This window comes from Andrographis paniculata, unplaced genomic scaffold (genome assembly GCF_009805555.1).
Source record: "Andrographis paniculata isolate CXL003 unplaced genomic scaffold, ASM980555v1 Contig95END, whole genome shotgun sequence".
Lineage (NCBI taxonomy): Eukaryota > Viridiplantae > Streptophyta > Magnoliopsida > Lamiales > Acanthaceae > Andrographis > Andrographis paniculata.
This window is the reverse complement of record NW_026137634.1, coordinates 2039563-2053920: the sequence shown is the minus strand read 5'-3', so window position 1 is coordinate 2053920 and position 14358 is coordinate 2039563. Positions and strand designations below refer to the sequence as shown.

At 26.6% G+C, this 14358-nt stretch overlaps 3 protein-coding genes across 6 annotated transcripts; all 3 read right to left on the bottom strand.

The window, feature by feature from the left end:
- Positions 1 to 13: 13 nt before the first annotated feature.
- LOC127243370 (probable inactive nicotinamidase At3g16190) lies at positions 14 to 3706 on the bottom strand. 4 transcript variants are annotated; one of them, XM_051263353.1, is made up of 6 exons: positions 3581 to 3683; positions 1628 to 1699; positions 1363 to 1476; positions 523 to 760; positions 322 to 438; positions 14 to 242 (listed from the first exon to the last, which is right to left on the bottom strand). In XM_051263353.1, the coding sequence occupies exons 2-6, from the start codon at positions 1682 to 1684 to the stop codon at positions 172 to 174; spliced, it is 597 nt and encodes a 198-aa protein (XP_051119310.1). In that variant the 5' UTR covers positions 1685 to 1699; positions 3581 to 3683; the 3' UTR covers positions 14 to 171. The 4 variants fall into 4 exon arrangements, with proteins under 4 accessions (XP_051119310.1, XP_051119311.1, XP_051119312.1 ...); XM_051263354.1 differs by having other exon boundaries at positions 1369 to 1476; XM_051263355.1 differs by having other exon boundaries at positions 1628 to 1663; positions 3581 to 3637.
- On the bottom strand, positions 3390 to 5518 carry LOC127243371 (probable inactive nicotinamidase At3g16190). Its single transcript, XM_051263357.1, has 5 exons — positions 5388 to 5518; positions 5189 to 5302; positions 4709 to 4943; positions 4501 to 4617; positions 3390 to 3714 (listed from the first exon to the last, which is right to left on the bottom strand). The coding sequence occupies exons 1-5, from the start codon at positions 5442 to 5444 to the stop codon at positions 3647 to 3649; spliced, it is 591 nt and encodes a 196-aa protein (XP_051119314.1). The 5' UTR covers positions 5445 to 5518; the 3' UTR covers positions 3390 to 3646.
- Positions 5519 to 6571: 1053 nt separating this feature from the next.
- Positions 6572 to 7838, bottom strand: LOC127243584 (probable inactive nicotinamidase At3g16190). Its single transcript, XM_051263671.1, has 5 exons — positions 7782 to 7838; positions 7306 to 7419; positions 6930 to 7167; positions 6722 to 6838; positions 6572 to 6642 (listed from the first exon to the last, which is right to left on the bottom strand). Exons 1-5 carry the CDS (start codon positions 7836 to 7838, stop codon positions 6572 to 6574), a joined length of 597 nt encoding a protein of 198 aa, XP_051119628.1.
- Positions 7839 to 14358: the final 6520 nt, after the last annotated feature.

Here is a 14358-nt window from a genome sequence, read left to right as displayed (position 1 = left end):
GGAGTCATTTAGATCTTTTGAGGACATATATTTATGAGATTTGTAGTCTCCCTATCTTTCTAACATAGTTTATTATAGCATTCGAAGGAAATTTCGCACAATGCGTTATTACAACTTCGATTAGGTCCAGGCGAAGTTCGCCATAAAAGCATAGTAACTAAACATTTCATGTTAGATAGGTTTGCTCCATTCTTCTAGCGTAGGTGTCCCGACATTTATCTTTCGTATGTCGTAGAGGTTTACTGTAAGAGGAGATAAACTCGCCTTAGGTTTATGTCATAGACACAAGTAAAAATCGATCAAAATTGTCACCTTGCATACCTTCGTGTATATCCGGTGCGGCTGCGCCACTTGCATCGGCAATAACTTTGACACTTTGATAATCAAATGATACTGCATCGAACACCGTCTGCCTGATGCAGTTCGGGGTTTGAAGTCCTAAACGTGTATGCAGTTATAAGCTTTGAGATTAAAGTAGACGAGTAGCGAACAAATAGACAAAAGTAAAAAGTTATATATTACCGATAATCACTAAGCTATTAACTCCGATGGCCTGAAGATACGAATGAAGGTTCGTGTTGAAAAATGCACTGAACCTCGTCTTCACTAATTTGTAATCGGAGTCTTTGATCTCCAACTCGTCGACTAGTTCTGTTCCGGGTCTGCCTTTAATAACCGGCTTTGGCTTATCGGGAGTAACGTAGTTGTGCCTTCGGAAAAGCTCAACATCCCTCCCTAAATGGTCATGCTCACGAACAACCTTCGACCAAAATCAAATTCCCACATAAATATATATATATATATATTGGTGCAATGTCGAACATGTTAGGATGCTACGGGTTGTGTCAATTCCCAAATAAATATTAGGGGTATCAATTCGTATTTTTGGGTCGTGTTCGTGTCGAGTTGAGCCATTGGATAACAAAAAATTTGTCAACTCGAACCCGACACAAATTTTTTCAGGTTGGGTTCAGGTTTATCTGAATTAGTTTCAAGCCCAAACTCGAACATATCCGATACACAATAGACCAAAAAACTTAAAAAAAAATTAAATTAACCTAAAAACTTTCATTTTTATTTTTAGAATACTATAAATATTATAAATTAAAATAATAATAAAAATAAATAGTTTCAGGTCAACAATTTTTTTGTTTCAAGTTCGGATTGACTTGATTTTTTGCAAATCTGAAATAACCAAACTTGAACCTAAAAATTTTCAGGTCGAACAAGTTCAGTTATTCAAATCGGGTTTAATTTTGACACCCCTAATAAATATGATGCATTCGATGAAAACTTGATAATAGAACTCTAACAAACACGTGATCCCTCGAGGAAGAGGGGGTAAAGAGGATCGAAGAGTACCCATACGATAGGCATGCCGCGGCTTCGAGCAACGTCAACAGTCTTGATAACATTAGGTAGAATGACTTCGCCACTTTCCATTCGAGACGGGCTAGTCTTTGAAACATAATCCTTCTGCAAAATCTCAAAATATAAAGGGGAGTGTGGTTACAGTGCTGAATAAAAAATTATTCTGCATGCTCTCACATAAAATATAAACATAAAATAAAAAAATAAAAAAATAAAAAATACTAATAGTAAGTATGAATGAATGAATGAAGAATACCTGCATGCCAATGACTATAAGGGCAGTGCTGGTCCACTTCATCTCGGCCACAGCCATTAATTAGGACAATAACTTCAAATTTAATGAGCCAACTAAAAATGAATGTTATCATGTATATATATACTCTATTCCTTCCTTAAAAAGATGTTTCCTTAGGAGTTGGAGAATTAGCAAATAATAGTATTTAACGGAAAATAAGTATAAAGTAGAATGCAAAAGATTAAATTAGATTTTAAAAAGTAAATTAAAGTAATAATTAGGGATAGTTATGAGAAAATATAAATAATTTTGTTGAAAAATAGGGACCACCGACGGATAAAAATAATTTTTCATATTATTTATTTTTAAAAAATAACCACTCTATATTATTCCCACGCCTTAACTCACATTAATACTAAAATAATTTTAATTTTTACATAAATAAAAGTATAAAAGACAAAAATATCAAAATTATTTTTTTTTTAATCTATTAAAAAAATCCAAACGTTCGTGAGGGAGTATTATATAGTACAATAAAAAGAAATAAATAAATAAATTGTAGAAGAGAAATAATTCTGAAAAAGAATAGAATTGTAAAGACAAATAATTCTGTGCCACGGACTCACATCGTCATGACGTTGAAGAATACAAGTTCTATAAAAGATCTATATACCTGAACAAGATAAATACTACTTCGTCCGTGACTCAGTTGTGCATCCATATTTTTGGACATACGTTTTAATATAAACATGCACTTTTTATTTTCTTTTATATTTTTGCAACAACATAAGAGAGAGAATAAAATAGATGAAATATAAATATTTGTAACAATTATGGGTTTTTTTTTTATTTTACTTTTTTTTCTCAATTGACATAATTTTTTATAAATATTTCTTATTAGTTTTGAAAAATTTACACTATGCTCATTTATGGTTTAAAAATTGGATAAGATTTCCTATAGTTCTAAAAACTACTCTCTTCGTTGTGCAAATGAATGTTCATTTGACCGGACACGAATTTTAATAAAGATGAGTAATAATTATTATTTTTTTTTTAGAGTGAAAAAAATATAAAACGTAATAATTTTTTACTTAAAAAAGAAACAAAAATATTTTTTTATGATAACCAAAAAAAAATATATAAATTTGAATGACAGATGAAATATCAAATAATTTTTTTAAAAAAATTATATGAAATCCTCTGCTGTTTTCAAAAATATTGCATACAATCTCTTAAAAAAAATAAAATTGTGCAATATTTTAAAGCATAAGAAAATTTAATGCAATTTTGAGATGTTTCAGGTCAGGTCTATCTTTAGACCTTGATTTCGATCCGATTTCGGACCCAATTAGGATACACAATATTCGAGCTGATATCCGAATGATTAGACTCAAATCCAAATAAATGAGTAGGATTCAAGTAGGGTCTCGGATATATTTGAATCTATTGTCATCCCAGTGTTTTAAGAATGTGTAAATTTTTTTCACAAATATCCATTTGAAAAATACTCCCTCTGTGCCAGGATATTTTGTCTGCATAACTTTAGACACGAGAATTTAGGGGATATAATTAGTAAATAATTAAAAATATATTAGTAAAAATAATTATCGTATAATAAAAATAATTATAGATTAATATTAAGATAATTTATTAGTATAATTATAATTATAAAAATTATAAATTAAATTTTTAAAAATAAGATTAAAGTGTATAATTATTTTTCAAAAAATGAAAGTGACAAAATAAGTGAGACGGACAGAAATGAAAAGATGGATATGAGAAGTGAGTCGGAGGGTGTAAAAAATAGAAAAGAAGCCAAGAACACACATAGCATCCAACAATACAAAATGTCCGGGCACATTTCTATAAGGGTGATGCTCCCTACTACGCTTCTAGTAAAACGATATAATCACAATAAACACGACGTTAAACATTCATATTTCTACAATATTTATATACGAAATTCGGAGATACCTTCAAGTAATCAAAGCTTGTATGGCGACGAAGATCAACAAAAGAGTGCCCATGGATTCCTCACGATTAGGCTTTGCACCATTCTTCTAGTGTTGGGGTCGCCACTCCAACATTTGTCATGTCAAAAATGTTCGCTGCAAAGAGAAACGAACGCAATATGTTAGCTACTTGAATATGTCGGGCATGGTTTTGTAATAAATAGCAATGACAAGAGTTAAGAAAGAATGAAGATTGCTTCTAGTGTATGAAATGATGATAATATTTTTGTTGTGGTTGGGATAATGAATCCAATCCATTCAAGAAATACTAATCTAAATAGTTGTGTTTTACGCACTGTAAATTTTCATTTAAAACATCACATAAACAAAAGCCTTTCTATTAAAAAATTTGCAGATCCGAACCCCTAAAACACAAAATGTATAACTTTATGGCACAATGATCAGAACCGCGAACCAATTTTATGATTTTGAAGGGTTCTTCCCTACTTTGCAATGAAGGCTTTATTTATATATGCATACTTTTAAAAGTTTGACACTATTCATCAGACAATATTATTTTTTGAGAAAATATTAAATTAAATACATATTCAATCTTATAAAATATCTCATCAAATACTAACTTTCTATGATTACTAAAATTCTTCAAAAATTTGTATTTCAAAATCCCGTACTGATCTCAATAAAAATACATTATTTACTATGACAAAATGTCATGTAAAAATACTATTTAAACTAAAACTCAAACAAAAACCCGACAAACTTTTCATATCTAAAGAAAGCCTAAAATTCTTCATCATTTCCTCTGTAATTATGCATAAATCCTCCGGGACTAAACCAAGCATCTAACTACTTGAAGAAGACAACTATGAGATGTATGCATAAATTAAAGTGTACATTATTTGAGGGTTAGGAAGGCAATACCGATATGTATATCAGGCGTCGCAGCAGCTGTAGCATCGACAAGAACAGTCACTTTATGATAATCCAAGGCCACTGCATCGAAGACGGTCTGACGAATGCAATTTGGAGTTTGAACACCTAATGTAGAAACCATAGGATTAAACTAAATCAAATATGCTACATAGAAATGCTATAAAGTGTTCTGGAAAAACAGTAAGTCGAAGCATACCTACGACTACTAAATTGTTAGCGCCGATGCCTTGGAGATACGAATGAAGGTTTGTGTTGAAAAATGCACTGAATCTTGTTTTCACAAGCTTATAATCACCATCTTTGATCACCAATCCATCAACCAATTCTGCACCTACACTTCCCTTTGCAGTTGGTTTTGGTTTACCATCAGAATACAAATGCCTGCGAAATAACTCAACATCTCTACCGAGAGGATCGTGCTCACGAACAACCTATGAACAATTTTTTGCTCCAACTATCAGAATGTGCATCGAAGTAAGGTATAAACAAAATTCGAAAACAATCCAGCTTAAAATTCCAAAATCCACCGCCATTCCAGAATCAGTGAATTCTGAAGTCGAATTGCTCGATATAATCCTTATTTAGATATGTAATACAATCGATCTTCATGAACCAGAGCAGAGTAATTAAAGAGCACGATAATATATAATCCTAATGAACAATTAACGAAGAATACCCAAACAATAGGGATTTTACGGCTTCGAGCTACTTCAACAGCTCTAACAACATTTGGAACGATAGATTTCCCGCCCTTCACAGACACCGGAGCATCTGGAAGAATAAAATCCTTCTGCAACCAAAACACAGGAAACAAATCACAAAATTTACACGATTGCGCACGGAGTATAGGAGGCGCAGCTGAAACAACGAAATACCTGCATATCAATTACAAGAAGAGCAGTGTTCTTCCACTTCAAATCACCTGCTGCCATTTCCTCAACCTGAGTTTCCCTCGATTCTCACCACCACCGAACCACCGATTCACCGAATCTTCCATAGGCAACACTGTTATTCATTCCTTCAACTGGGCCTCTGGATTTTCCATTTTAACTATTGATCCATTTCATACATGGGCCTTATAAATTCAATGTTAATATTAGCCCATTGACGGAAAATGTAAATGGGCCTATGGAATGATTAAGGCCCAAATTTAAGATGGGCCTTTTGAATTTAAATTTCTACTGGCCCATTATGGCCCAATTTCTATATGTCCGATTTCAAACCTACTCACAGAGTCACAGTTCTATCAAACCTACATACGAGCAATCTGTTTATTACGATACTAAGGCTATGTTTCTTTATCGGAGTTTGGGGGAAGTTGGATTTGAGTTTGGTTTTTATTTGAATTTTGGGATGAGTTTGGATTTTGTTGTTTTTTTTGTGTTTGGATTTGGCTGGGGTTTGGAGAGTTTTGATGTGAATTGATTCGATGGATAATGAATAAAATAATATAAATGTGTATTAAATTTAATTGATAAAATTTATATTGTATGATTTTATTATGATATTATACACAACATATATATTTAAATTTTTATTTACTTGTATTATAAAAAATTTTATTATCTAAAAAATGATGATATATTGTATATATATTTTTTCATTTAATTATAATAAATATTAAATAAAATTTTAATTTTTTTTAAAAAAAAAACATAAGGGGTTTGGCCCCACTTCGAAGAAACATACCCTAAATCTTTTGAGGACATATTGCTATAAGATTTGTGGGGTGCCTCTACATATATATATATATCTTTATAACGTGAGGATAATTATTTTTTATACTTTTGATTAATTAGTCATATTAGACGAATCATATGTGACATACATGATCAATTAGTATTATGAAATTTGAATTTTTGATTTTCTTATGACTCTACGGTCATGAGTTACAATTCACACCACTAGGTCACCATTTACTAAGTGTCAATATTTATAATATAGATTATTATGGCATTGGAAGGAAATATCGCACAATTTGTTATTACAACTTCGAATAGATCTAGAAGAAGTTCACCATAAAAGCATAGTAATAATACAACATTTTATATATTTCATGTTATATAGATTTGCACCATTCTTCTAGCGTAGGTGTGAACACTCCTATGTTTCGCATGTCGTTGATATTTGCTGTAATAGCAGATAATTTCGCCTTAGGTTTATGCCATAAACACAAGTAAAAATCGATCAAAATTGTCACATTATGTACCTTGGTGTATATCCGGTGTGGCCGCACCCGTTGCATCAACAACAACGCTGACACTCTGATAATCCAATGATACTGCATCGAACACTGTCTGCCTAATACAGTTCGGAGTTTGAACACCTATACATATATATATGTACAGTATACGCATCGGTGAGAATAAACTAGAAAATTAGCGAACATATAGAAAAAATATGAAGTTATGTATCACCGGTGATCACTAAGTTATTAACTCCAATAGCCTGAAGATACGAATGAAGGTTCGTATTGAAAAACGCACTAAACCTCGTCTTCACTACTTTGTAGTCGGAGTCTTTGATCTCCAACCCGTCAACCAATTCCGTGCCGGGCTTGCCTTTAATAGCCGGCTTTGGCTTACCGGCTGAGAGATAATTGTGCCTTCGAAATAGCGCAACATCTCTCCCTAAATGGTCGTGCTCACAAACAACCTTCGACCATAATAAAATAAAAAGTAAAAAATTCTCACATAATGACATAAATACGATGCATTCGATGAAAACTTGATAATAGAGCTCAAAAAACACGGGCCCTCGAGGAAGAGGGGAGTAAAGAGGATCAACGAGTACCCATATTATAGGAATTCCGCGGCTTCGAGCAACATCAACGGCCTTGATAACATTAGGGACAATGGCTACGCCACCGTCGACTCGAACGGGGCTTGTCTTCGAAATAAAATCCTTCTACCAAATCCCAAGATAGCAAGCAATGTAAGTAAGGGAGATCGTTATAGTATTGAATGAAATTATTCAGTACTCTGATGACAACATATGAACAAAAATAAATATAAAAAAATATATAATAATATAAAATAAATGTAGCATATGAATTAACAATACATTATAACATTCGGATAATATACATTACAATTGAAATCAGTACAAAATATATGCTCATCAAACCCCAATTAACTATTATATTTGTCTTGTTTCTTTTTCGAGAAAATCGACATTTTGACCCTGGTTCCGTCGCTGCTACCAACTTATTTTTTATATTCTAATTAGTCATAATTAACACTCAAATCAGGAATAGTAAGTAATAATACCTGCATATCAATGACAAGAAGGGCAGTAGTGTTCCATTTCATCTCAGCCACAGCCATCGATTAATTAATCTCAGGACAATAATTTAAAATGTAATGAATGAATTAAAAGTGAATGTTGCTCAGTTTATATAAGATAGAAAGTTGTAGGTGAACACGCATCGCATATTCAATTTAATTAAGGATAAATTATAAAATACACGTTTTTAGTAAAAATATACAAAATATTTAATACTTCATCTATTATTTAATTGTGTGTTCATTTGATCAGACACGAATTTAAAAAAATAAATTAATTAAAATAGAAATTTTAATTTTTTTTTTATAAGGAAAAAGTAGAAAAATAATATTTATTTAATAAAAAATGAAATGAAAATAAATTTATATGAGAACAAAAAGAGAAAAATGAAAATAGATTTTGATGACGAATGAAATATTTTATTTATTGCATGAATATTTCTTGTGTTAAATTAATATATAGCCAAATACTTTTTCCGATATTTGATTGTAAATGCATGTCGAATTATTCAAATTTTATACAAATAAAAATGGTGAAATATTTTAAATAATATTTTTAGATTAAAAAATAAATAACTAAATAATTTATTTCATATTTTTTTAAAAAAAATGAACTGTTATTTTTTTTAAAAAAAATATATAAAATTAAAAGATTGATTAATTAATTATATATTTACATATTTATTCAAATAAGACGATTTACAATATTTTACTTATTTTATTTGTATACAATTTGTATAATTAAGTGAGTATTTATATAAAATATCACTTGTTTGAATTACATTTTATGCATAATTTAATTTAACACCAAAAAAATTGATGCAATACTATAAACTGCAACATATTTTATACATTATAATAAAATATAATACTCTCTCCGTTCTAAAAAAGATGTCTTATGAAAAGTTGACATAGTATAAAGTAGAATGTAAAATACTAAAATACTCTTACTTTTTAAATGATTTTAAAAAATAAATTAAAGTAATAATTATGGATAGTTTGGAAAAGTAGAAATAATTTTATTATAAAGTGGAGATCACGAATTACTAAATAAGGAAATAAGACAATTGTTTGGGACGAACCAAAATAAAAAAACAAAAAACTCTATTAAAACGGATGGAGTATATATTATATTTTTTGCGTCCACTTCTAATATTTATATTATTTTATTTCGATTCATTAAATTTGAAAGTTTATATTTTTCTTTTTAGTACCCTAACTATTAATATCTTCTTTATATTTATTTCTCATCTTATCTTCACTTATTATACATTTATATTTAAAAGTATAACTAATTTAGTCTTTATATTATTATTATTAATTATTAGTATTAGAATATTAATATGTATTAATATTATAATTTATTATAAATGAATGATGTGATTCACATATAAAAGCTTTTTATCTCCCCCACTTTTTGCCATAAATGCTACCAAACCTCAATATAGCATAAAAAAGGGGGAAGATTGTTTATTATTTTTGTTTTATTTTAATTAAAATATAATCTAAAATTATTTATAAATTCTAATTATGGTCCATTTATTTTATTTATAGCCAAACTTATTATTATTATTATTATTTATAAAATAATTTATTTTTTATATATATTATGTTATATTTATTATATTTAATCAAATAGTAATATTTTCTTTTAGTTTTAATTCAAATTATCATTTTTATTATTTGCATATTTTATACTAAAAATATCCATTTTTTATTATAAAAAAATTAATAATATATTACTATCAAAATATTTTTTAATGTTTATATAAATTACAAAACTATTATACATATAGTTAATTATATAATAAAATACAATAATAAAACTATCAAAACTATCGTATATGTTTTCACTAACCAATAAAATATTACTCTATCCGTCTAACTTATCGTGTTCATCTTTTTATTTCCGTCTGTTTAACTTATTTTTTCACTTTTCTTTTATGAAAAAAAAAATTATACACTTTAATTTTTTTAAAAAATTTTGATTAAACTAATTAACTATTTTAATATTAATTTATAATTATTTTCAGTAATACATTATTAATTATTTACTAATAATATCTTTTATAAATTCTCATATCTATACTAATGCCGAAATTGAGAAAATATTATTTTTTAATATATTAAAAAAAATCCAAAATAACTCATTTGAATTAGTCTATTTTTATTTATATGTAATATAAGTGCTGTTTAATAATATTAATAATTTAATTTTTTAAATTTTAAAAATATTTATTATTTTTTATGATCAATAATAAATTTGATTTATCAATATATATTATATTAAAATATAAATATTATTAATAAGTGGGTAAAAATAATAAAATATTAAATTTTATTTTTAAATAAAAAATTATACAAATAAAATAATATATATATATATATATAGAGAGAGAAAATATTAATAGACCCTCCAAACATATATAGAATATAGTTGGAAGATAACATTATTTAGCATTGTAGTTCTGCAAAAATAGAACGTTATAGAATATGTGATTGGAAATAATTCAAATACTCCAAAATCAATATTATTTACTCGATATATTTTCAATAAAAATATATTATTATTTTTTTTAAAAAAAATCACATCAAAATATTATTTTAACAAAATTTTAAATCAAAATTATATTTTCTCCGTCTCAATACAATACTCTTATTTATCATTTTTGTTCGTCATAAAATAATAATTTTATTTTCATAAATAACCATATTACCATAAAACTATTCGTACTTTTTCATTTTTTATTACATAATTGTCACTACTTTTTACATTAATACATTCACAACATCCATATTTTTTACCAATCCCATTTTTGGGACAGAGGGAGTATTTTAAATTAATTTCAAACATAGAAGAACAAAGTGTTGGTTGATTGTTTACTTTTAAAAAAAAAAAAAAAAATTAAATTAATTGTTAGTTAGAAATGACGAATTTTATTAAAATATTTATTTTATTATTTTAAAAATAATTTGATGAATATTTATTGGTAAATGTAATTGAATGCCTACATGAAAATATCTTATTTCTTTTAATAAATTCGACAAATTTGACAATCGACTAATTAAGATAGAATCTAGTTTTGATTTTGCATAAGGTACGGAGATTCTGGAGTGGCTATGTTTGGTAGGCCCAGCCTATTAATTCAAATAAATATAAATATCTAAAAATAATGAATGTATTTATTTAGTATTTTAATTTGATTTATTTTTCTTTAAAGAAATTGTGTCACTAATTTTTTATTGATAAATAACAATTTGAAAATTAAATAGATTATTAATTTTAAATTTTACTCAGTATTATATATTTAAATAATATTTAAGCTTAAATTATTTTTATAAATATGTCCAGACCAAGTATGTCTTGATTTGTGCCTTGGATTGGATTTTAAGGTCAGATAAAGTCAGAATATTATAAATAATTTATTAAAGAATCAATAGAAAAAATATTGGTTGAATAATTTATTATAATATGAGTAATATTTTGGATAGATAAAGGGTTTATTTGCTTTGTAAAAAAAATTCAACACATTTTTCCCAAAAATTAAAATATTACATACATTTAAAATTATTTACTGTAAAAAAGTAATACTACTATATTTTTATTAAAAATTTATCAGTTGAACAATAGTTTGGTCCAAATTATAAATGGGCCTTTTGATTTTCAATCTTACAGGCCCATTAAGACCAACTGAGCTTCGGCCCATTAAGGACCAAATTATATATGGGCCTTTAAAATATGTCAATTATTGGCACACTAAGACCCATATATGATTATTAGTATTATTATAATTAAAAATAATTAGTCTAGTCATTGTTGTCACATTCATACTTTGCAAATTCATTTTATTTAAGAATGATTTTTTTATTTATTTAAAAAAGAAAAATAAAAAAAATGAGACCCCTTTTGAAAAAGGGGAAAACCAGACAGCCCCATTTGGTTTGTTATTTTAGTACATGATGAATTGATGATTGTGTTGACCTTTGCTTAGCCACACATCCCAATCCTCTTCAAATTTGCCACTATCATTTTTTTTAAATAAATAAATAATATAATAATAAAATAATAAAATGGTGATCATAAATTTTGATTAGTTAATTTATTAAATTGGGTAACAATAATAGCAATAAAAAATGAAATCTTTTAACTAGAGAGATATATAAATTAATGTGGAAAGGCCCCTTTTTGTGAGTGGGGAAAACAAGTGGGATTGCAGAAAAGCAAAAATGTGTATGTGAATCAATATTTAATTTTGAATGTGGGAGTGACCTATTTATGACGTCACTCAACTGTCACAAATTAAAATAATTTATAATTGGTATATATTAATTTTGATATATATATATATATATTATTTTTAAAAGGAAGAAATTTAACGAAATGGGTCCGTTTCATTATGTTTTCTTCAGTCACCTGTGAAAAGTTGTTCTTTTTATTTTTTATATTTTATTTTTATTTTCATTTTTATGGTAGACCCAAATAAAGGGAACAAACAATCAGTGCCAGCGTCTTCACACACAGTTATTATTATTATTATTATTATTATTATTATTATTAAGGTTGTGTTTTTTCTATGAGATTGGAAAAAAATTCGTTTGATTTGATATGAAGATAATATTTTAATAGGATATTTTGTAAAAAATATATATATATTTTTTTCGAAGAACGTAGAGTTTAAATAGTAAAATTTTGAAAAACTCGGCTAAAAAAACATAAATTTTAAGTATAATGATGTACTAATATTTTGTATAGAAAAATATGTTCATTGGGAATGATTATAGTTAAAAATTTGAGAAAAAAAACTCCTTGTTTTTATTTTACTCCCTCCATCTCATAACTAGATATTCATTTATTTTTTTTTCATGTAGTTTTAGAAATATTAGTATTATATTGACATGTAGTAGGAATAAAGTAGAACTGACTAAAATAACCTTATTAGTACGTGTGATATAAATGTAATGACATTTATGTAATATATTGTAAGTTGTAAGGGTATTTGTAATGTTAGGTAGATAATACAGTTACTAAAAAAAATGGATACTTTGTTATGAGATGGACTAAAATGAAAAAATTGATACTTTGTTACGAGACGAATGGAGTATTTTTCTTTCCTTTTTGGAACTCGAAAAAAATGAAAAAACTCTATATAAGACAGGAAAAATATGATCTGTTTGGTTGTAATATGAGTATGAAATTGATTTGAAATTGTTGTATTAATTTGAGTTTTTATTTATATAGTATGTTGATACGAAATTTTGTGAAAAAAATAACAAATTTTTATTAAAAATCATTTAGAATGAATAATATTGATTTTAATTTAAAATTATAAAGAACAAATAAAATTTAGAAGGTCATTATTATTAATTTAAGATGGAAATGTTAACCTTTTCAATTATTTCAATTGTATGATATTATTTGTGTTGATTTGTTAGTTTGAAATTATCTTAACAATGTCATGTCTGTAATTGTGATTTCTTTTACTGTTGATATTTTTGAAATAACATAATTTTTAACTATAATATCTTGAATAATATAAAAAATAATGTATATAATATTTTGAAAATAAATCGATAGGTTTAACAAAATAAAAATAAGTAGTAAGTAAGTCATTTTTCGATTTCATAACAAGTACTTACTCCATTTAAAACTTGTAATTAATAAAATATCCAGCTCCAAAAATTTGTAGGACTTAAATATTGAATCTCAAGATCGATGATTAGTAAATTGTTCGTGTTAAAACAAAGACGAATAATTTAAATTTATTAATATAAGTGAGCTTTCAATTTTTAAATACATCTAAACTTAATAATTGTATCATTAGTTTTTGAAAATTCTCCTAAATAATGTTCTAACTCCATGCTATTACATGGAGTGACCAATTGACACCTATTAAAGGACACTATCTTCAAAATCCTATTAAAACTTCAAATACTTGGACTCGATAAATATCGAATTCATGACTATTTAGAATCACGTCACGCAATAAATAAATAAATAAATATATATATATATAATTTTCATGTGAAGAAGATGATTAAATGAAGTCAACCGATTGATCGATATTATATTTATTATTTTTGCCAACATTCTCTAAGTGCAATGAGCTTAATCGTTACGTACATGCCAATATTAAATTTTATCGTGATTGTGTATAAAAATATACTCCCTCCGTCATCCAATTGTGTGCTCATTTGATCGGACACGGATTTGTAAAAAAATATGTAAAAATAAATTTTTTACTTTTTTGGTAAAGAAAAATAGTATTTTTTTTTTACTAAAAAAAGAAACGAGAATAAATTTGGATGATAAAAAAAAGAAAGTAAGAATAAATTTGAATGACGGAGAAACTATTATTTATTTATTTTTCTTAAAAACAATGAAGTATGACCCTATTTGGTTAGATGAATTACTTCATTTCTACAATATTTATAATTAATAATATTCATCATTTAGTTATTGGAAGTATTAGAAATAACATAATATAAAAATATTTGTAATATAAAAAAAGTAATTAATTTCAAACTCACAACAACTTTTAGAAATTTGAATTTTATATTGTCA

Coding starts and splice junctions, on each gene's coding strand:
- LOC127243371 (XM_051263357.1), bottom strand. CDS start 5,444: ATGGCAGCAGGTGATTTGAAGTGGAAGAACACTGCTCTTCTTGTAATT. Junction 5,303..5,387: donor TTCTTGTAATTGATATGCAG/GTATTTCGTTGT, acceptor TTTTGGTTGCAG/AAGGATTTTATTCTTCCAGA. Junction 4,944..5,188: donor GTAAAATCCCTATTGTTTGG/GTATTCTTCGTT, acceptor AATTGTTCATAG/GTTGTTCGTGAGCACGATCC.
- LOC127243370 (XM_051263353.1), bottom strand. CDS start 1,684: ATGGCTGTGGCCGAGATGAAGTGGACCAGCACTGCCCTTATAGTCATT. Junction 761..1,362: donor GCGGCATGCCTATCGTATGG/GTACTCTTCGAT, acceptor TTTTGGTCGAAG/GTTGTTCGTGAGCATGACCA. Junction 439..522: donor TAATAGCTTAGTGATTATCG/GTAATATATAAC, acceptor ATACACGTTTAG/GACTTCAAACCCCGAACTGC.
- LOC127243584 (XM_051263671.1), bottom strand. CDS start 7,838: ATGGCTGTGGCTGAGATGAAATGGAACACTACTGCCCTTCTTGTCATT. Junction 7,420..7,781: donor TTCTTGTCATTGATATGCAG/GTATTATTACTT, acceptor GGGATTTGGTAG/AAGGATTTTATTTCGAAGAC. Junction 6,643..6,721: donor CACACCGGATATACACCAAG/GTACATAATGTG, acceptor CTGCTATTACAG/CAAATATCAACGACATGCGA.